The sequence below is a fragment of the Camelus ferus genome, chromosome 2, assembly GCF_009834535.1.
Source record: "Camelus ferus isolate YT-003-E chromosome 2, BCGSAC_Cfer_1.0, whole genome shotgun sequence".
NCBI lineage: Eukaryota > Metazoa > Chordata > Mammalia > Artiodactyla > Camelidae > Camelus > Camelus ferus.
The window spans coordinates 37919036-37942564 of record NC_045697.1 but is presented as its reverse complement, the minus strand read 5'-3'; the positions used below and the strand labels follow the sequence as shown (position 1 = coordinate 37942564).

General features: G+C 40.3%; 1 protein-coding gene across 1 annotated transcript in view; it reads right to left on the bottom strand.

Annotated features, from left to right (window-relative positions):
- The window catches only part of TMEM165 (transmembrane protein 165), a 30647-nt gene extending 9090 nt beyond the window's left edge, over window positions 1-21557 (bottom strand). The window contains exons 1-2 of the mRNA XM_032497878.1: window positions 21135-21557; window positions 11317-11542 (exon numbers count right to left, since the gene is read on the bottom strand). Coding sequence (XP_032353769.1) covers window positions 11317-11542; window positions 21135-21335 — 427 coding nt within the window. The 5' untranslated portion in view covers window positions 21336-21557. The remainder of the gene's footprint in view (window positions 1-11316; window positions 11543-21134) is intronic.
- Between the last annotated feature and the right edge of the window lie 1972 nt (window positions 21558-23529).

Below are 23529 nucleotides of genomic sequence, written 5' to 3'. Positions count from 1 at the left end.
GAGGGACAAAGGACATCACGTGCTTACAGATGTGAAACTTAAGAATCACCCACGCAGTGTTCTAACCAAGAATGCATAACCTCAGTATAATCGTGAGGAGACATCACACAAACACAAAATGAGGAACAGCTCATTAAAAAGAGGTGGGCTGTATCTTAGAAAAATAGTATTATAAATAAGAAAAGGCTATAGAAATATTTCAGATTAAAAGACTAAAAAGAACTAAATGTACTACCTGACCTAGACTAGATCCTCTACAGGAAGGAAAAAACTGCATTAGAGAATATTATTAGGTCAACTCACAAAATTAAAACATGGATGATAGACTAAGGTGCTAATCTGTCTATAAAGATACGTGTATATGCACACATTGTATGTGTGTATGTCCACATATATACCTACAGGTATATAAATTGTGTGTGCACATACATAACTTTATTTAGATACAGATAAAGGGATACATAGGTCACAAATGCAAAAGCAAATGGGGCAAAATGTTAAAAAAGGTAAATCCAGATAAAAATTTATAAGTGTTCTTACACTATTTTATTCTTGTGACTTTGTAAATTTAAAATATTCTCCATAAAAGGTTTTAAAAATTTTTTAAAGGTAGCAAATCTTTTAAAATCCCCTAAACTTAGTTTTCCTTTTATCTTCAGATAATTTAAAACAACTACTTACTGACATTTACAATCCCATGTTGTCGGCCTTGACATCTCCACAGAGAGCAAAAAAACTCCCTGGAGTTATAACCCTGTCCTTCTTCCCTGGTTACTGTCCCTCAGTTTCCTTTCTTTGGAAACCTTTCCTCAGACACTGGAGTTCTTTGGTTCTGCGAACCATGAGAAGTTATTTCTCTTTAAGCAAGTGCTTTGTATCAAGTCAGAAATCACTGACTTGTAAGTACTTAAACTGAGAACACTTGGCACAAGAACATTAGTGTGAGGAGAAAAATATGGCCCAGGGATAAAACTGTGGGAAATGTCAATATTTATGGTGCAGAAGTTTTTTTTCCAGAGAAGTAAAAATGTACCTAGAAGCAGGGGGTGTCACAGAAGCCAAGAGAAAAGGTGAGAATGCCCATGGCTGTGATCTGAGGGGCTCATGGAAATGAAAACTGAACTCTGTAATTAGGAAGGCTGATTACTGAAGGCTTTACAACAGTGTTAGCGACTTCCAACGCTGTACTGAATAGAAGTGGTGAGAGTGGGCATCCTTGTCTTGTGCCAGATTTTAGCGGAAAGGCTTTCAACTTCTCACCATTGATTATTATGCCGGCTGTAGGTTTGTCATATATAGCTTTTATTATGTTGAGATATGTTCCCTTTATTCCCACTTTGGTGAGAGTTTTTATCATGAATGGGTGTTGAATTTTATCAAATGCTTTTTCTACATCTATTGAGATGATCGTGTGGTTTTTGTCCTTTCTCTTGTTGATGTGGTGTATCACATTGATTGATTTGTGTATGCTGAACCGTCCTTGTGTCCCTGGGATGAATCCAACTTAAATACAATGTATGATCTTTTTTATGTGTTGTTGGATTCTGTTTGCTAATATTTTGTTGAGGATTTTTGCATCAATGTTCATCAATGATATTGGCCTATAGTTTTCTTTTTTGGTAGTGTCTTTGTCTGGCTTTGGTATCAGGGTGATGGTGGCTTCATAGAATGAGTTTGGAAGTACTCCCTCCTCTTTGATCTTTTGGAAGAGTCTGAGAAGGACTGGTATGAGCTCTTCTTGGTATGCTGGATAGAATTCCCAAGTGAAGCCATCTGGTTCTGGACTTTTGTTGGCAGGGAGGTTTTTTATTGCTTATTCTATTTCACTTCCAGTGATTGGTTTGTTCAAATGATCTATTTCTTCTTGATTCAGTTTTGGTGGACTGTATGTTTCTAGAAACTTGTCCATTTCTTCTCAGTTGTCTAATTCATTGCCATATAGTTGTTCATAGTATTCTCTTATGGTTTTTTGTATTTCTGTGGTGTTTGCTGTAATTTCTCCACTTCCAATTCTTATTTTATTTGTGTCCTCTCTCTTTTCTTCTTGGTGAGCCTACCAGAGGTTTGTCAATTTTGTTTACTTTTTCAAAAAACCAGATCTTGGTTTGCTTGATTTTTTCTTCTTCTTTTTTTTTTTAATCTTTATTTATTTCCTCCCTGATCTTTATTATTTCTTTCCTTCCACTGACTTTAGGTCTTATTTGTTCTTCTTTTTCTAATTCTTTTCGGTGGTAGGTTAGGTTGTTTATCTGAGATTGTTCTTGTTTTTGAGGAAGGCCTGTATCACTATGAACTTCCCTCTTAGGACTGCTTTTGCTGCATCCCATAGATTTTGTGTGGCTGTATTTTCATTGTCATTTGTCTCAGGGTATTTTTGAATTTCTTCTTTGATTTCATCTTTGACCCATCAGTTTTTTAGTAGCATGTTGTTTAGTCTATAGTATTGGAAGTCCTAGCCACAGCAATTAGACAAGAAAAAAAACTAAGAGGGATCCAAAGAGAAGAGAAGAGGTAGAGGTAAAAGTGGAAGAGAAGAGGTAAAATTGTCACTATATGTGGATGACATGATACTATATACAGAAAACCCTAAAGGCTCCACACAAAAACTACTAGAGTTGATAAAAGAATTCAGCAAGGTCGGAGGATACAAGATTAACATACAGAAATCAGCAGCATTTATTTACACTGACAATGAAATACCAGAAAAGGAAAGGAAAGAAACAATCCCTTTTTAAACTGCATCCAAAAAACTAAAATACTTGGGAATAAATCTGACCAAGGAAGTGAAAGACTTATACTTGGAGAACTACAAAACACTGACTAAGGAAATTAAAGATGACTTAAAGAAATAGAAAGATATCCCATGTTCTTGGATTGGAAGAATTAATATTGTTAAAATGGCCTTAATACACAAAGTAAGCTACAGATTTAGTGTGATCCCTATCAAATTACCCAGGACGTTTTTCAAAGAACTAGAACAAATAATCCTAAAATTTATATGGATTCACAAAAAATCCAGAGTTTCCAAAGCAATACTGAAGAAAAAGAATGAAGTTGGAGGAATAACCCTCCCAGACTTTAGACAATACTACAGAGCTACAGTAATCAAAACAGCTTGGTATTGGCACAAAAACACACATATGAATCAATGGAACAGAACAGAGAGCCCAGAGATACCACCACAAAATTTTGGTCAATTAATCTTTGACAAAGAAGGCAAGAATATACAATGGAGTAAAGATAGTCTCTTCAGCAAATGGTGTTGGGAAAACTGGGCAGCTGCATGTAAATCAATGAAGTTAGAACACTCCCTCACACCATACACAAAAATAAATTCAAAATGGCTTAAAGACTTAAACATAAGACAAGATACAATAAACCTCCTAGAAGAAAATATAGGCAAAGCATTATCTGACATAAGTCTCAACGATGTTGTCCTAGGGCAGTCTACCCATGCAATAAAAATAAAAGCAAAAATTAACAAATAAGACCTAATTGAACTTACAAGCTTTTGCACAGCAAAGAAAACCATAAGCATAACAAAAAGACAACCTATCGAATGGGAGAAAATACTTGGAAAAGATGAGACTGACAAGGGCTTCTTATTAAGTTGTATGAATTGTTTATTCTGGAAATTAAGCCCTTGTCAGTCTCATCTTTTCCAAGTATTTTCTCCCATTCGATAGGTTGTCTTTTTGTTATGCTTATGGTTTTCTTTGCTGTGCAAAAGCTTGTAAGTTCAATTAGGTCTTATTTGTTAATTTTTGCTTTTATTTTTATTGCATGGGTAGACTGCCCTAGGAGAACATCGTTGAGACTTATGTCAGATAATGCTTTGCCTATATTTTCTTCTAGGAGGTTTATTGTATCTTGTCTTTTGTTTGAAATATAAGAAGCTCACACGATTTAATAAGAAAAAAACAAACAACCCAATCCAAAAATGGGCAGAAGACCTAAAGAAGCAGTTCTTCAATGAAGACATACAAATGGCCAATAGGCACAATGAAAAAATGCTCAATATCACTAATTATCAGAGAAATGCAAATCAAAACTACAGTGAAGTAACACCTCACAACAGTCAGAATGGCCATTATTAAAAAGTCCACAAACGACAAATACTGGTGAGGGTATGGAGAAAAGGGAACCCTCCTACACTGTTGGTAGGAATGTAGTTTGGTGCAGCCATTATGGAAAACACTGTGGAGATTCCTTAAAAAACTGAAAATAGACTCACCATATAACCCAGCAACCCCACTCCTGGGCATATATTCAAAGCGAACCTTAATTCAAAGAGATAACATGCACCCCAATTTTCATAGCAACACTATTTACAATAGCCAAGACATGGAACCAACCTAAATTGACAGATGGCAGAAGACAGATGACTGGATAAAGAAGTTGTGGTATATTTATACAATGGAATACTACTCAGCTATAAAAAATAAAATAAAATAAAATAATGCCATTTGCAGCAGCATGGATGGCCCTGGAGATTGTCATTCTAAGTGAAGTAAGCCAGAGAGAGAAAGAAAACTGTCACTGATATCACTCATATGTGGAATCTAAAAAAAAAAAAAAAGAAAAGAAACAAACTTATTTACAAAAAAAAACCAGACTCACAGACATAGAAAACAAACTTATGGTTACAGGGCGAAGGAGGGGTGGGAAGGGATAAATTGGGAGATCTAGATTTGCAGATACTAACTAATACACATAAAATAGATAAACAACAAGTTTATACTGTATAGCACAAGAAACTATATTCAACATCCTGTAGTAACTTATGGTGAAAAAGGATATGAAAATGAATATATGTACGTATATGTATGACTAGAAATATTATGCTATACACCAGAAATTGACACAACATTGTAAACTGACTATACTTTAATAAAAAAAAAAATAAACACACACACACACACACACACACAAAAAACGGTGTTAATGGCAGAAATCAGTCTGCAAGTAGATGAGGAGTGAGATGGGAGGAACGGCAGTGACGGTAAAAGTCTGAAGCGGATGTGATTGCCATCCCTGTTGCAGGACAGCTGAGGCCAAGTCCGCCCCCAGCCAGATGAGGACAGAGCCAGCCTGGAGCTCTCAGTTCCCTGCCCAAGCAGGAGACCAGAGATGCAGGTGAGTGACTGCATCAAACTAGCAGAGACCACACCCCAGGGGACACAAAGACTCTCCAGGGAACACCAATGAACAGTCTGTGAAAAAATCTATTTGCAAATCAAGCCTTTGTCAGTTTCATTTGCAAAAATTTTCTTCCATTCCATAGGTTGTCATTTTGTTTTCCTTATGGTTTCCTTTGCTGTGCAGAAGCTTGTAATTTTCATTAGGTCCCATTTGTTTATTCTTGCTTTTATTTCTATTGCTTGGGTAGACTGTTCAAGGAGAACATTTTAGAGATGTGTGTCAGATAATGTTTTGCCTATATTTTCTTCTAGGAGGTTTATTGTATCTTGTATGTTTAAAATATAAGCAGCTCACACGACTTAATAAGAAAAAAACAAACAACCCAATCCAAAAATGGGCAGAAGACTTAAACAAGCAATTCTCCAAGGAAGAAATACAAATGATCAATAGGCACATGAAAAGATGCTCAATATCACTAATTATCAGAGAAATGCCAATCAAAACTACGATGGGGTATCACCTCACACTAGTCAAAATGGCCATCATTCAAAAGTCCACAAATGACAAATGCTGGAGAGGCTGTGGAGAAAGGGGAACCCTCCTACACTGCTGGTGGGAATGCAGTTTGTTTGGTGCAGCCACTGTGGAAAACAGTATGCAGATTCCTCAAAAGACAAGGAGTAGACTTACCATATGACCCAGCCATCCTGCTCCTGGGCATATATCCAGAAGGGAGCCTGCTTCAAAATGACACCTGCACCCCAATGTTCATAGCACCACTATTTACAATAGCCAAGACATGGAAACAGCCTAAAGGTCCATCAACAGATGACTGGATAAAGAAGATGTGGTATATTTATACAATGGAATACTATTCAGCCATAAAAACCGACAACATAACACCATTTGCAGCAACATGGATGTTACTGGAGAATGTCATTCTAAGTGAAGTAAGCCAGAAAGAGAAAGAAAAATACCATATGAGACTGCTCATATGCGGAATCTAAACAAAAACAAAAACAAAAACAAAAACAAAAACAAAAAACAAAAATACAAAACAGAAACAGACTCATAGACATAAATACAAACTTGTGGTTGCTAGGGGGAGGGGGCGTGGGAAGGGACTGGGATTTCAAAATGTAGAATAGATAAACAAGATTGTACTGTGTAGCACAGGGAAATATATACAGGATCTCGTGGTGGCTCACAGAGAAAGAGAATGTGACAATGAATATATGTATGTTCATGTATAACTGAAAAATTGTGCTCTACACTGGAATTTGACACAACATTGTAAAATGACTATAACTCAATAAAGAAATGTTTATATATATAAAAAAAAATTACTGGGTAGGACAGCACAGAAAAAAAAAATCTATTTGCAGAAGTTCCACTTCCCCAGGGACTCTTCCCTAAAACTCCTTGGCCTGCAGACATGCTCGGAGCTGAGAAGGTGTGCGGTTCTCCTTTCTCACGTCCCTTCTTCACAGCTGCCCTCTGCCCACTCTACAGAGATGCCTTCCATCCCCATTCCAGTAGTGCATTTCCCCATGGTAAGGAAAAACAGACATCCTACAGCACCAAATAGGGGGTCTGCCAATACCAGAGTCCTCAACCAAGGAACCCCAAACCAGAGAGAAGGCTTTGGGTCTTCCCTGTCTTACCTGAGTGTCCAAAAAGGCCATGGCATTAGCGACAGTGGCACTGTGGAGGCACTGGAAATAATGGTCACGGGTAAGAAATAAGGTATTTTGGCCTTGGTAGGAATAATTTTTACTTAGCAATCATGCCTCTTTCATCTCCCAACCAGTGTAAACAAATGCATTTTCCCTAAGGCAGAGTCTTGGTACAACAAAGAGAGCATCAGAGAGAAACACTAAATCCCAGTGGCTTACTTTCCCAGGCAGCTCACTCCGAGGTGGGTCCCAGGCCCAATCCAGCCAGCCAGCCATTTTAGGACAGCCCTGAACAGATGGTTGTCATGTGTATTACAGTCAAAAAACCAAGTAAATGCTTTCTGACAGAAAGTAAGCCTTACTGACATGGTCTACTGTGGAGCAACTGCATGGCAATTAGGTACTGCGGTAGACATCTCCTATAAATTGAATGAGCTAAGTCTGCACCTCCAAGGTTCCAGAAAAAACATATTTAAAACATGTGATATGTTACAACTTTTAAAATGAAACCATTTATTGGTAAAAGTATGCTGAAGTTAAAAATATTTCAATTTTCTCAATCATTTCTAAATATATCCAGTTAAACAAGTTACTTCTAAGTAAAAGACTAACATGTATAAGAACAGTCATTTGATGAATTTCAGAAAAACTTTTTTTGGTATACTGGACAGTTTCCAACTCTGTGCTTTTAACAAAATTGACAGAAGACCTTATTAAGCTGTCAGCGGGTAAATCATTAAAAATCACTTGATGACAGAGCAGTATGTGATTTTTAGCACATAACCCAGGAGTTCCATGAACTGAGTGACGTGGCTATAATGTCACTCTTTTTCCTGTCTACTTATTTATAGGGATAAAATTTCTCAGCCCTTCTATCTATTTTTTAAAAGAGAGATCAGAATTGATTCTCAACCTGGCTTCACTCTAGCAATAAGTATCATCCATGAACATATAAACTAATTTTAAAAGAAGAGTTCTATCATCTCATTAAGAGATGCATTTCCAACTTTTAAAAAATGTTTATTTAAATTTGTGATATATTTTGCTTTGCTCAAAGGTGTATTAATAACTACAACTCAATAAAAAATGTTAACATTTAGAGACTTAAAGGAAATTTTCAGCATCTTCTAAAATTCAATTTATATGCATATTTTTGCTGCAGATAGATAAGATACTGTGATCCACAAAAGATTTTCAAGCAAAAAACTTATCATTACAGTAAAATTCTATGAGGAAATAAATGAAAATAAGAATTAAAGAAGAAAAAAAAAACAATGTAAATTTCCAAATGTTAAAGAAGAATTTATTCATGGTTTTTTTTAAAGGAATGATGCTGGTGGTGATGGTGAAGATCAAACTGCTAGCGGTACTCAGATTCCACTGGGTTGTCTTAAAGGAATAGGCCACGTAGGCCCAAGGCCCGGGGAACATAAGGCAAGTGCCGTGTTAGCCTCTGGGCAACTGGCACAGGCCCACTGGCCCAGCCAGCAAGGATATACTTTTGACCTTGGAGCTACTCCTACCTCCCCCTGATCCCACTCCTTCATCCACATCTCCCCTGCACCCCTCCATGGCTGCTCCTCCGAAGGAACAAACTCACAAAAAGTGAGATGCTACCTCTCTTGATGGCCCTGAATTTTAGTGAGAAATTTTGAAAAAAGCCAAACACAAGAATGTCCGATGGCGCTGCTCAGACATCAGCTCTTCAGGTGGGACGGGCGGGAAGAGATGCCGCTCAGGGCGGCAGGATTACCGCGCTGCCCCCGCCTCGCACCAGGCCATCCCTGCTCACAGACCCAACACAGTTGGTTCTAAATAAATATTTGCTGAATTAATTAGCCGTTATTGTAAATAATGTGAAAATATCCGAATAAATGGTTCAGTTGCACTCGGGGCACAGCTGAGCCCTTTCTGGCGCAGAGCGTTTCTATAAGAGGGAAGAGAACAAACTGGTGGGGAGGCCTGATCCTGTACCAGATGGTTTGCTTATTTTAACTCCATCTAATCTTTCTTACAATTCTGTAAGGACTGTACTAGTATTATCCTGAGTTTACAGGAGACAAAGAGTCACCAGGAGCTTAAATAACTTAGAAAGGCATAATGGAGTAAAAATATAATTATTTTCCAATATCTTATTAGCTTCAAAACTTTTCCCAGTAAACTCCTAATTCTCAAACAGATGACAGCAGGCTTTTTCCTAAAGGAGGATTTGGGGGGTCTCAACCCCCCCTCCCCCCCAGCAAACTGGGCAAGCTCCAGCCCTCACCCTGAAGAAAACTGTCAGAAACCCCTGGATTCAGAACCAGACACAGCTGTCTTTGAATCCCAGCTCAACTGGCCATGAGCCAGGAGGACTTACTGTCTCTGCTTTCTGTCTGTCTATCTGTAACAGGACAGGGGGCCTGACTGAGGCAGGCCTGCAGCGTCACACACAGATGGTGCTCAGCAAATAGCAGCCACGTGACCGGCTCCTGTCTGCACAGTGAGGCAGCGGTAGAGGCCGGATTCAGCCCCAGGCCCAAGACATCAGAGTTCATGCCTTTCCTGTGCACCCCAACCCACCCCCAACAGCAGCTCCCCGCCACTAAATAGAATGCAGAGAAAGGGCTCAGAACCCAAAGACAAGCCAGTTCAGGAACGATTCTGGAATGCTAACAAGAAAGAAGTAACACTGGTAAAGTGGAAATTCTGCAAAGGAAAGCAGTGGCCCCCACACTTACAGACTTGAAATTGCCCACAATGAACTCAACCATCTAGGGGGGAATCGGTTCATGTGGGCGAGGCTGGTGGGAAGACAAATGTGTCAAACACGAATGACGGGTGAGGCAGTGTTTAGTCTATCTTGAAAGACTGTTAAAAATGTATGATGTCTGAAATTTCTTTGATTTTGGAATTTCTTTTCTAATCGGTTTGCAAATATGATATGAATTGAAATATTTTGTAATAAATGTTAAAACACTTACAAGACAAACATTTCAAAAGAAAAGAATACCAACCATAACAATTTTACACAATATACCAAATATTAGGTCTCTGCAACTCCTTAAACTAAAGATGAAAAGTGAGTGGAGGTACACAGTTTTTCAAGCTCATTTTAGAGACACAAAGAAGAGGTTTGAAGACCACTGATACAACCCATTCTTTCAAACAGTTCGGGTGAGAGGAGCTGTCCCTACCAGCAGCCAGAGGGAGGTGGCTGGGGGTCAGGACAGGAGAGCCTGATGCCGCTCACAGCTGAGGGAAAGGAGCTGACCGCAGAGAAGGGGCAGGGGGATTGGAGGAGCCAGCTTCCCAGGAGGGACAGGCAGAGAGGGGGCAGCCTTCGAGTTATCCTCAAGGCTCCAAGTTTCAAAAATAAATTCTCTGATATTACTCAAACTCATTCCCAGCAAGTGATTTTGCCCTACTTTTCCAACCTTCCCCACTTTTCCTATTTCCTAGAATCAAAATTTGCTTTTGAAGAGAAAATTGCTTTTGTTATGAGATATGAATAATGCTAATACTAATAACCAAAATGTGAAAAGTAGTCAAATTATTTTATTCAGTAAAATACTCATTATAATATGTTTAAAAAGACGAACTTTTACAAGCATTCAAGCAGCCAGAAATAGAACTTGTTCTGTACTTTAAAACTGTGTTTCACGAGAAACCTAAGGCAGGGGGGAATGAGAGGGGGGAATGACTGAGAGAGGGGGGAGAGGGGGGAATGACTGAGCACGTGAAATATAAAGAAATCATTTTAATACAAACCACAACCCTGTGAGGCAGCTAGATATTATCTTCAGTTTACAGACGGAAACTGAAGCTCAAAGAGGTTAAGTAACTTATTATGAGGTTAATACATGGCATAATCAGACTCCAATCCAAGTCTGACTCAGGAAAACTCACTATTTTCCACCCAACCATGTGGTTAACGGCAGCTTTTGAATCAGAGACTAAACTATGCTTAATTATTCAGCAATAAGTTTACTTTCTCATGGTCTTAATTCTTTGAAAAATTGAAGCCTATAATAACAGGAACTCAAATAGTAACAGACTGGGAATCTAAGAATGTTTCATTCTTTTACTGTAATGAGCAAGAATAGCTTAATAGAGCACAATACACTGAACGCGACTCTTCATTATTAAAAAAGTCCTTCAATAGGAAATACGCAACTCTCTGTGGCTGCTTGAGTCCTATTTCTAAGCTATCAGATGTAAATAAACCTATCTGGACTTAAAAAGAAAAAAAAAAAAGCAAGGATATCCACAGCAAAAGGATAAAAAAAAATAGTGAATAAATGAGGTGTATGTATCTTGACTGAATAGCTGAAAATTTAATTTTACAAGTGCAATATGATATTTAAGAATTTATGTACTAAAAATATTTTCTGTTGACTAAATTCTGGAACACAAACTAAATTCCACCATAACCAGTTGAATGATTCAGTCACTTCAATGCCACACACCATGCTTTCTCTAATTCAGTAAACTCATTAGGAGGAAAAAGCACACTCACCTGATAAGCATGTCATCAGGCCCAAGGCAAGCATGGCACCGGCCAACACCGTCAACCGGTTATAGCGCATCGCCATGATGGCTGCTATAAAAAATGTCTTATCGCCCAGTTCAGACACAATGATAACTGATATGGCAGCCACAAATGCATGGATAAATCCCAAATTCGTTTGGGTAGCTGGATCTTCTTTATTGGTGAGAACTGGAGCAGCTGGTGTAAATCCTTTCTGGGAGAAAAAAAAAAAAAAAATATATATATATATATATATCAGCTATTTTTTTAAAAGTCATTATTTTAAATTAATTTATTTTGTATACCATCATCATTAGGCTTATTTATTGTCTAATATCTTTGAAAGCCATTGGTAACGACAGCAACCTCTGATTGATGGCTGCTATGGCAGGGATTCTACAGAGCTAAAATTCTAAGTACAATTCTACGGAACTTAAAAAAAAAATAGAGACCACTTATATCCACACATTAATATTACCTTGGTTTCTAAGTATTTGTAGGTTGAGATTTAGTTCTTAACTATGTCTCATTCAAGTTTTTATTCATAACTTGGACATAAGACCAAGGCATGCTTATCAAACATCCAAATAGCAGGAAACTGAGAGAAATTTCATTAACACTTTAGAGAACAGAGGATCCAGAAAGCTCTCAACAGGCTAGAGCAAGAGTTGGCTCTAGCTAAGATGAGGTCTAATATAGCAGGATATGTGGATGGTCCTAAAGTCTAAAACTAACCTAGGGTGTAAAATGGCCTAATAAAAAGTACAGGCCAGAGTCTTGGCTGGTGTTAAGGTCATTTTGAGTTGAAAACATGACAAAGCTCCAAACAGGGAGCAGGCACTTTAAGCCCTTCAAAGAGTTAGTGACAAGCCCATCTTCTGTGCTGCTCAGCTCTTACTCAAAGTTCTGTACTGGTTCTGAGGTACCACCTATCAAGAAGGCACTGCCCTCTGAAGATCATGCCAGATGGAAGAGACTTTACAACCAGGATTGGCAGGCTTCTGCTGAGGCTAAGTCCAGCTGAGAATGACTTGTACATTTTTAAGGGGTTGCAAAAAAAGAAAAAGAGAAAGAGGGAGGGAGGGAAGGGAAGGAAAATTATGCAACAAAAACCTTAAGCAGCCTGCAAATATGTGGCCAAACCTAAAATATTTATTATCTGGCCCATTACAAAAAGAAGCTTGCCAAACTCATGCTCTAAAACAATCACAGAAGGCACCGGGAAGGACCGGATGCCTCTGTTCCAGTAACTGTGAAAGTCTGTATGAGTCTGTATGGTCCCAAGAGGGAGACTTAAAAAGCTCTAGATTGTAGCTTAACACAGAGAAAAGATTTCTACCAGATGAATCCTGGAAGCTGAGGTGGACTGCTAGAGAAAGTGGTAAACTCCCTGGGTAGAGACCCAGAGAAAAGAACCACTACCTACAGGAAATGTGCTCATCAGTGGTCCCAGACCAGGGCGGCTATGTCTCCCAGCGGACTTCTGGCAATGTCCAGAGACATTCTGGTTGTCACAGCTGAAGGGGAACTAATGGCGTCAAGAAAGTAGTGGCCAGAGATGCTGCTACAGACAGGACATGATTCATAGAACAATTCCCACACAAGAAAGAATGATCTAATTTGAAATATCAATAGTGCCCAGGGGCAGAGGCGCTGCACTAAAGAAATCACTTCTAAAGGTCTCTTCCAATCCCAACTGCCTATCCTTAATTATTTTTTAAAGCCTATGAATCTCTAGAAACCTAAGAGATAAAAAAGAAAAATCAACAACAAAAAGAACCAAGACCGAATGTGAGATGACAGGGTATAAACAGAACTTCTTTCTCTTACAAAGGCCCCAGTCAGAAATAAGATTAAAATCCTAAAGTTTTAGTATGTGTGTCATTTCTTAACACGTGACATAAACTGGACTCCCAAATTACACAGTGAAGATCAGAAACCTTTAAGCATTACTCAGACGAGACTCCTGTGCTAAAAATTGGGGAAATTTAGAAATTAACCATTTTAGAAAACATTTGGGGATAGGGCTAAATCAAATGGGCAGCCTTGGAAGCCAGCTCTTGATGAAGCAAGTACCATTTTAAGGGATTCTAGCTTTCTCATCATTAGCATTTTAATCCCAACTATGCTGGTCTTCCTATAAAAATGAGCTTCCTTCCTCTTCCAATACCCTATGAGCTTTAAGTATGATTTAAAAAAAAAATAAATTAGCGTTTTAATTCAGTTTTCACCACTACAACATTTTCATCTTGGATATACCTTTTGTATGAAGAAATTTCATTGCAAAATATTTCAGACCTGAAATCCAAGAAAAATTTTAGGAATAAATATTCACCATTTACGACCAATTAGCTGCAAGCTCAAAAAAATGTTTATTTTAAAAAACAAACAAAATAGCGATCAAAACCACAAATTCCCGTGGTTTTACAATTCCCAGCCATAAAACCTTGGCCACATTACTTAGCCTCCCTGTTCCTCTGTGAAATGAGGAGGATAAAATAAAACTTGCCTCTTAGACACAAAGCAAAACAAAAAATATGGATTCTTAAAAACTTTAAAAAAAAATCAACTTATAGCTTTTGTTACATATTAATCTGCTGTCTATTAATCTCAATAGACAGCATTTTGATTTTGGAGAGCAGTGGTAAAGAGCCACCAGCCACGGTATGGTAAGAACTGAAAAGTACCAGGGTATTATGAAGACAGATTTTTAAAACTTAAAATATTAATAAATGGGGGCAGAAAATAATCAGTTACCATTCAATCATTTGTTGTCAACTGCCCAAGTGCTTACTGAATGCAAGGACCATCTCCTTTTTCTAATTCACCTTTAGAGTGACAGAGTGGAGCGGCTTAATAGGTGGGCTCTGGAACCAAACTGCCAGGGTTCATGGCCAAGGCATTACTAGTTCCTGTATGACCTTGGGCCAGTAAGTTTCCCTCTCTGTGCCTCAAGTTTCATCTGAAAGATGAGGGATAGCTATACCTTGGGGGCTTGTTCTGAGGATTAAATGAGTAACTACACATAAGCCCTTAGGAACAGCACACCACAACATGACCAGTCTAGTCTTCCAAAAACTAATTTCATCACGTTACTTCACTGTGTAAGAAACTGTAATGACCTTCTTATGCCTAGAATATAAAATGCAAATACTGGTTAACTACCACCATCTGCTATCTAATAACATACCAATTACCCAAATGCACCTTACACTCCATAACGAAGGATGAGCCAGAGCAGCACTGTCCAACAGAAAACAATGCAAGCCACATAAGGTAATTTTGAAATTTCTGGTAGCCACATATTAAAAACACGAAAAATTATTTTTAATATTATTTTATTTAACCCAACATATCCAAAATACCACCCTAGGAATATTTTTAAGTGACCAATGAGATACTTAACATTCTTTTTTTTCCTACCAAGTCTTCAGACTCCAGTGTAACCCTACTCCCTGCACACACCTCACGCACACCTCAGCGTGGACTGGCCGCACATGCTCCAGCGCCCGAGAACCGCCACACGGCTCGGGGCTGTGGTCCGGGGCAGGGCAGCCCAAGAGCATGTCAAGCTCTCGGTAACCACAAGCCTTCAGTCATGCAGTCGCCTTCACTTCCTACTTTCTTTTCAGTATCCTATTCATCCAGATTCCTGAAGATTCAACTTACGTAGAACCTCTTGGGCAAGGCCTCTCCCAACAGCTCCAGCCCCTTAATGAGCCCACTCCCCTCAAACTGAACGCAGACTGTGGCAGGTACCTGGCAGGCACATGACTGAAATAAAACCTGAGACAGGAACACTCAGGGAGTTAACTGTACTAGAAACACGTACAAATGTAATGCTAACATTTGCAACAATAAAAAGAGACAAAGTGACTGAGTGTCCATCAATAGGGAACTGGTTACATAAATGGCAGCTCCATATATTAGAATATCATGGGGCTAAAATTAAGATTGTTTTATATATACTAATAAGAAAAAAAGAACACTAAGATTTTTTAAGTTAAAAAAAGTATGTCTTATGTATACAGTCATGGTAGGTGTGTGGAGGAGTGGAGATTTGGGTAAGCATATAAAGTCCATACGCAGTTGTTAATGTACTGGAAACCTCAGGAAACAGTGTCTGTTTCCAGGGAAGGAGCCAAGATGACTACAATAGGGGTCAGCAAACTTTTAAGAAAAAGGGCCATAAAGTCTCTTTGTTCATTACCCAACTCTGATGCTACAGCCTGAGAGCAGCCATAGGTAATACTTAAATGAACAGGCATGGCTCTGTTACAACAAAACGCTGTTTACAAAAACAGGCAGTCAGTGGTAAACTATCATTTGCTGACCGCTGAACTAGAATACAAGCACTTTTCATTCTGCACTCTTCTTCACCTTTTGGATTTTTTTTACCAGGCACATGATTAGATACCTATTAGGCCCCACTTCAAAAAGTTCTTAACCCAATCTCTTACTCTAGATACAGAGGACCAGTTGCTTATAGGTTGTAACTGACTTCAGGCAGGTCCAACCAGAAGGGAAGTGCTCTGAAGGTACTGATTCACTAGACAGCAATATGGAGGAGTTAAGCCCTGTGGGGCAACGTTTCACCCATCTTTCACAGTGGGGCAGTCAGTTCTGAGGTTCATTTCAGAAGGCTCTTCGAAAGACTCAGCAGGATTTGTCCTCATTACTCATGGAGTGGCTAACTTGAAAATGCACTGGGTACATGCACTTACCCTCTTCCCTGGATTGACAATTTGAAAGAAAACAGGCATATTCTAAGATAAGGGAGTAAATCATCAGAATAGTTGGGGTGAGCTAAAGAAAGATAAATTGGGCCCAGACTGAAAATCCAGTATGTTTACGAACTAGCTTAGGGGTAAGCAAGAAGCCCTTTAAAGTTTTTGAGTAGAAGACACAGACATGATTAAGGAGGCACTATGACTAATAGATCAGGACGGAAAGCAGAGAACACCAGCCACCGGACTGATGAATTAGGAGGTCTGCCACACAAGACCAATGTTGAGGATAAAATAAAGGAAAACATTCTGCACACAATGGAAAAGAAAAATTAACAGAACTTTTCAAAGGGGAAGAATCAAAGATGATATTCATATTCCAAGGCATATAAAGAGTAATAAAAATAGTGTGGCTTTAGACACATTCAATTTGAGGATAAAAAGCATTTCATATAAAGGTTTCCAAGAGGACATCAGAAATGAGACACCTGAGGTTAGGCCAGCACAGCCTCAGATATGTATTTGGTTACTGGTAGCCTGACTTTATCAGCTGGAGCTCTGCAAGATTAGTTTTCCAAGGGAAAAGGCAGAGATTACATTGAAAAACATGAAATTCAGAGAATGTCTATATTTAGGGAAGGGGTTGGGTGGGGAAAAGGAGAAAATAAAATTGTCTTAGATATTTAGAGAGCCAGGCAGGAGAACATCACAGATGGTCAAGTTAGGGGCAATCACCATTTCACTCAGCTACTAACTAAATGCCAGGTTATTTCCATATACATTGCTTTATTTGATACTCAAAAACCTTAAGAACTGTTATCCCAACTGCACACAAGAGGAGACTCTGAGGACCAATAGGGTTAAACAGTTTCCTCAAGTTCATACAAAACGAGATGGTGTAGGACTCTTAAAAAGTGGAGAGTTAACAGTGTCAAACGAGAACTGGAAAAGACCCCTGGATTTAGCCATTAGGTAGGTTACAGGTATCCTTCAAAAATGACCTTTCAATAAAGACAGGGGCTCATGCCAGATAACATAAGACTAAAGCAAAGTGACAAAGCAGCTAATTCCCTAGTTAGAAATGTGGTTTATAAAACTGAAAAATAGAATGCAGTCAAGTAGAGTTAAGTCAATGGCCTTTTCCCCCTCCAAATTGGAGAAACCTGTGGGCACAGGAACCAAAGAAAAGGAGAGAATAAAGATACTGAGGAAGGAAAGTACTGGAGGTCACAGGAGAACAGGCACATGGACACAGAGAGGGATGGAAACGATGACAGTTTTGTTCGATACATGAAGGCAGAAAGTACTGGCAGAGAAGCAAATACTTAGATTAGTACAGGAGGGTCAGACGCAGTGACTGTAATTCCAGTTTTGGCATTCCACTGTTCAATTACACAGTGTTACAGAAAGTGAGGAAATACAGTGTTTTCCTTAGTACGAAGGCCACTCTTTCAGCACTTTATTTTGGGTCTGAAACCCAAAGTATTTACATCTTGAGAGTAGGGTCAACAACTTATAATTAAAAAAAAAAAAAAACCTTCCTGAATAAAACACTTCTTTAAAGTTAAAATTAGCTCCAAATTGAAAAATGTTGAAAAAACTCCCTCATTTAGAGAGTAGCCCTTTATTCTTCCATGATCTTCAGAAGAAAGAAAATGACAATTAACAATGAAAAAAATCATTCCTATTCTAGTTGTAGAGTTTAAATGAACACATATGCGACTGTATTGAAATTGACACACATACCTGCATCGGAATTTCCATCTACACATAAAGAAATCAGAGAAGATGAAGATGCGTTCTTTGAAACAAAATCTATAGCCTGCTACCAAAAAAAAAAAAAAAAAAAAAAGACTAAAGTCCCTGCAAAAAAAAAAGCGAAGTCCCTCAACAAAAGTTACGATACAAGAGGTGAGATTATTTGAAGATAAAGGAGTCACAGGAAAACGCTTAGAATTGGCTTAGAACTGTCTCCTTGCCATTACTTTACTGTGTGAAGTCAGAAAAACCTTTCTCAGAAGTTGGAAAAATGTGCCCAAGAATACATGTGTAACTTAAACAATGACACCATGGATAAACTTGGTTTTAAGAGACTGCATTAAAATAAAAAACTAAAATTGTCTTTCATTATAAATTTTCACTCATATCTTTTATTTGTGGATGGTTTAGTTTGTTGCTTTTAAAATAATATTTTATTTTTATGAATGTTATTTGTTAATTTATATTCGAATATATTTAACACATTTTTATTTTAATGAATGTTTAACAGCTTTGTTTCTGAGAATGTTACTGTTTTGTAATGTATTCATACATTTTGACATGTGAAATGTATTGTGTATTTAGTTTCACTGATTTTTATTTGTAATGAATCGCTTTGCTGGTAGAACACCAACAAAAAAGTGCAGTAACATCATGATCATTTCATTCTGACACAGCAACCCTGAGTAAGACGAATCTTCACACCTGACGGCCTCAGTCTCAGCCATAAAGAGCCTTGAATTAGGAGTTTGGATTGGATGGAGCAGGACTGCAACTTAATAAAAATGGAAAAATGTTTAAAATATTGTGTGGAAAGCTTCCGTGTTAAAAGATAATACATGAAAGAAATGCCAAGAAACAGTAAAGGAGAAATACAGTAAGGAGAATCGGTACTGGGTCAGGTGGTAGGCTGCTGTAGCTTTATCAACAGTGTTAATGCAACTGCGGTCCTTGGCCTTCCAGAACACGCGGCAAATTATAAATTACTTTTATTAAATCCATCTGACCTCCCAGAATATGCAGCAAATTATAAATTACCTTTATTAAATCCATCTGACCTCCCCCAACTAAAGGGACTGAATGCTTCTTGTATTACATACTCTGCCCAGGGAAGGAAGAAAAAAACTGAGTACGTCACTAGAAGCATAAACTGCATAAATGAAAGGGTCCCAGTGATCCACAGTGCTTTTTTCATGGTTTTAATTTTAACTATAACTTCAGAGTAAACTTCCCAAACTTTTTTTTTATCTGATTATAGAGGAAAAAAAAAATCAATGTAGAAAGCCTTATTAGAAGTTCAGTAATCTTGCCTCAACGCACCCTATAAGATGCAGCTACATTTTTATAATACATCTTACATTTAAATGCCTACCAGTAACAGAGAGATTTTCCCCTCTCCATTTTCAGAAGTCCACACTCAGTGGCATGAAAGCGTAAGGTTAAATATCCTACCCCTTTAAAAGATCTGCTGCCTGTAGTTGCAAAGCTAAAGAGTTAAAGAGTTGAAACTTTCAGATATTCAGCTATGCTGAACCCTTGCTTATGTGAATGACTATTAAATTAGGAACTATTAAATTAGGAACTCTGACCACATCTTAACTTTCACTAAGTGGACAAAAAAAGCAAATGATATTTATATTACAGTTTAGAAAATGTAAAAAAAAAAATCTCTTCCAATATACTGCAGTACAGTAGGCAAAGGGGAAAAAAACCCCACTTGATCCATAACAAAAGTTATGTGAAATACCAAGACAATAAAGACAAAAATCGTATTACACTGTGCCTGCCCTTTCCCTTCACATCCCCAATTTTAAAAACAAGGATCCTTAAGACACTTACATATGGTCCCTGGACACTGCTGCCTTTATTTTACATGGCTGTATTTTTTATAGCAGTGTAAAAGGGTATTAATAGCCATACCTACCACTATTTTTATCTCAAAAATCACTATCTAAAACTTTAATGCAAAGCCTGGAAAGTTACATAACCCCAAATAGTTATAGCTTTAAATAAATTTCTGATAATGAGTTAAATGACAGCAGGCTAAACGACGAACACTAACAATGAGTTTCATGAATCAGCATGTCAGTTCAATTTCAGAAGTGGAAATGGCGAGCCAGGTCCGTGGAGCCCAGGAGTGACAGGCAGGAGAGAGAAATCACTTCCAGCCAGGAAATTTTAGGAAGCCTTCACAAAGAGGCGATATCGGATGGTTCTTGAAAGGTGGGAAAAGTTCTGACCAGTAGGCTTCAAGCTCACTAAAGCTCTTTTATTTAAAAAGGGTTTTTGTTGGAGAGAGAGAGCACATGGCAAGTCTGAGTACAGCATATGAGTGAGCAAGGGAGTGGTGGCTAACAGCCTGGAGGTGTTGACTGGAGCCAGACACCAACAAACGTGCACATCCTGCTGAAGAGGCTGGGCTGAAATCAGCGTGCGGGGCAACTCGCTGGAGGTTTCTGAGAGGTAAAACGGAATTCAGTGTTCAGGAAGATTCGTTAGATGGGGACAGGCTGAAGGTAGCCTGGGGTGGAAATGGGAGGTTTGAGCTCCTATTAGAAGAGACTACAGAAGGCCTGAATTCAGGAGTCCAAATTGGAAATGAGGAGAAAGCCCAGGGCGCACAGAGCATTTAAAAAACGCTGCCGAGATCTTGAACATAAGTGACTAAGGGATTCTACTAACATAAATTTAGATGCTAATTAATATCTTTTAGTGGAGACCAAAATGTAGGATTCTGGTATACTTATAAATTTAGTTTTGGCGTCCCACACCGCTGCAGCACTCTGTACTGTCAAAGACGGATGATTCCTGTGCTTTCCTAAAGGCTACTTCCTGCAAACGAGAACTTGTTAAAAAAAAATAAAGTGAGAGTTGTGCAAAGCTGAATGTGCTAAACAGTATGGGATAAACTGCTTCAACAATGAAATGGCCGATGTTGTTATTCTCAGAGAATACCAAAAGCCTCCCAGCTGCCCTCTGTTAAAAACTTTCCACTTGGGATGATGAGCATTCCCAGCTCTCTAGGATACATCTGATCAACAAGAAGCCCATTCCTTGGCAGCATCTTTATCCTCCGGAACTAAAGGTTTACAGCGGACTCCTAGTTCGGCTCCCCTCCTCCCCTCCCCCATAAGGAGACAGGCAAGGCCAGGCCTGACCCAGGGAAAGCGCACTCAGACGTCTTCCAGCCCAGAGAGCCGCAACCGGGCTTCCCTCCCCCCGCCGGCTGCCTGGGCCGAGGGCGGCGCTCTGGCTACGACGAGCCTGGTACCCGGCGCAGCCGGCTCCGCAGCCTCGCCTGCCCGGGCCCGTCCCGCTCACCTCGGCCCGGGCCGGCTCGGGGCCCTGCACGCCCGCGGGCTGCGGCTGCAGCTGCTGGGCAGGGGCCGGCGGTTCCTTGTTCCGGTGGCTGTCTTCGTCGGGAACGGCCCGGACCCCGGCCGGGGCCCACAGCAGCGGAACCAGCAGGAGCAGAAGCAACCGGGGTTTAGATGCACGGCCGCTCCCCCTGGCCGCCGCCATCCCGCCGGCCGAGACGGCCGTGCACCGGCGCCGCAAGAGGAAGTGCGGGCGACAGGAAGCCTCGACCCCGAGCCGCCCCCAGGAGCGTCCCTGACGCCTCGCCGCCGCCGCCGCCGCTCAGGGAGGAGCCGGCAGCATGCGGGAAGTGGCCGGGGCCGGCAGAGGCTCAGGGCAGGCCGGCGTCCGCAGCCGGCGGCTCTTTCTCCCCCTACCCGCGGTGGCCACACGATTCCTCCAACTGTCTCAGTGCGGCCCAGCCCAATTCCTCCGGGCCCCGCCCCTGCCCGCGACGGCCTCCCATTGGCCCGGCGTCCGCCTCGGCGTCGTGACGTCATCCGGCAGGTTGAGGTGCGGCTCGCGCCCTCCTCCCATTGGGCCCGGCGCTCCCGGGTACCGGGCGCCGCGTGACCTTCCTTGTCTCGCATCCTTCTCGCACCCGAGATGGGACCCTCTTCCTCTCCCTCTGCCCACCGTCCCAGAATTGCACGGCTCTTTACTCCTTGTTTCCTCCTGAGTCTTCTGCCCTAATATCCAGGCCAGCCTGTCGCTTCTCGTAGCCTTTCCTAGATGTCAAATTAGTTCGAGTGCCCTGGTTACGTGGCACTTGCTGCGGGAACGGCCACACCTTAGCCGGTTCTTGAGTGCTTCACCGATTCTCCGTGCCGCCGCCGGCGCGGCCATCTACCGAGTGCAACGTTCTTAGAGGCTCCAGATGCGATTATTTGAAACAAACCTCTGAAACAGGACTTAGAAAATAACAGACGAAAATTTTAAAGACTTGCTTTAGACAGTTTGCCTATAATCACCCCAGACCAAAAACAACTAACATTACCCTTTTCCTGCAGCGCCTTTCCGTTTTAGGCGTCTGTGCCGCACCTATCTTAAACTGACCTCTTAAAATATTTGGCTTTTGAAATTGAATCTAGGATTTTTGAAGTATGGGGATTGGAGGAGCAGGAATAGAAAACAGGATAGTTGGTTGAGAAAATTTTTACATCTTATTAAAAAAAACTGAGCTATTTAGTTATCAGAAGTTTGACTAAGATTGTGCTAACCATGTGGCAGGCACTATTATAAATATTGTATATGCATTTACATATAATAAACCTTTACTTTGTTAAGAACTAAGGGAGGTTATCAGTAAACACTGGAACAAGAAATGAATCCACCAAAACACTGTCGCAGAGTGGATAAATCTACTTTGAATTCACTGAAAATACCATGCTGTCATGGGTTAGTAAAGCTTTTGTCCATGCTGTTCTTCCTGTCTGTAATTAACTTCCTCTATTCTGTCATTGTAAACGCCTACTCATTCTTCCAAATCCTGTTCAGGCCTGACCTCTCAGAAGTCTTCCCCCAACACCTCCTCTTACAGAACTTACCACTTCTTGCTTCATGCTGCTGTAGCATATTCATGCTTCTATTACTATGTCAGTGACCAGGATGCCCTACACAGTTGGTGTACAACTATTATGCCTCCCATTTCATCCCTAGGGTGCAAATGTTTGAGCTCTCACAAACCAGTGATAGAGAACTGTCCTCCCTCCAACTCCCTCTCTTTTATGCCTACAGAATTTGCCATACTTTAGAGGTACCTGAACGTGAATCTAGTGGCTTGATCTAATGGCTGAAGCAGAGGGTGAATGCGGCAAAACTGACCACGTATCCGTGATCCTGGAAGGTGCTTGGCTTATTTTCTGGGGCCTGCCTCCACACTCCAGAGCTCTCTAACAGGAAGTACTCCTGGCTGAATTCCCAGTCACCTCGGCAGATGAGGCAATGAGGACTTACGGCTTACAGCTGCAGGATGCCTATGCGCCAGCCACTGAAGGGGTGACTCAGGGGCAAGGCAGCAAAGCTTTTTAGCAGATGTAAAGTACATAGAGATAAAGCCTTGCCCTCATGGGGGTCCTGCACAGTGGGGTCAGTGCCGCGTCAGAATCTCAGCCAGAGTGGGGCCCTTCTGGCCTATTCCAGTGTCACCATGATCCAAGTGCCCTCAAGCTCTGCCAGTTTAGGCTCCAGGTGTCAGATTCCAAAGGATCAGCTCTTTCCATGCCCAGGAGTGCTAAATCAGGGCTGGTTCTGGCTTTCACCACCTTGAGGATTTAGAGCCATCATTGTTCTAGTCCTCACTGGTGACTAACTCCTTTGGGGATAAAAAACCTACCCTAAAAACACAGGCAGTTTCCTG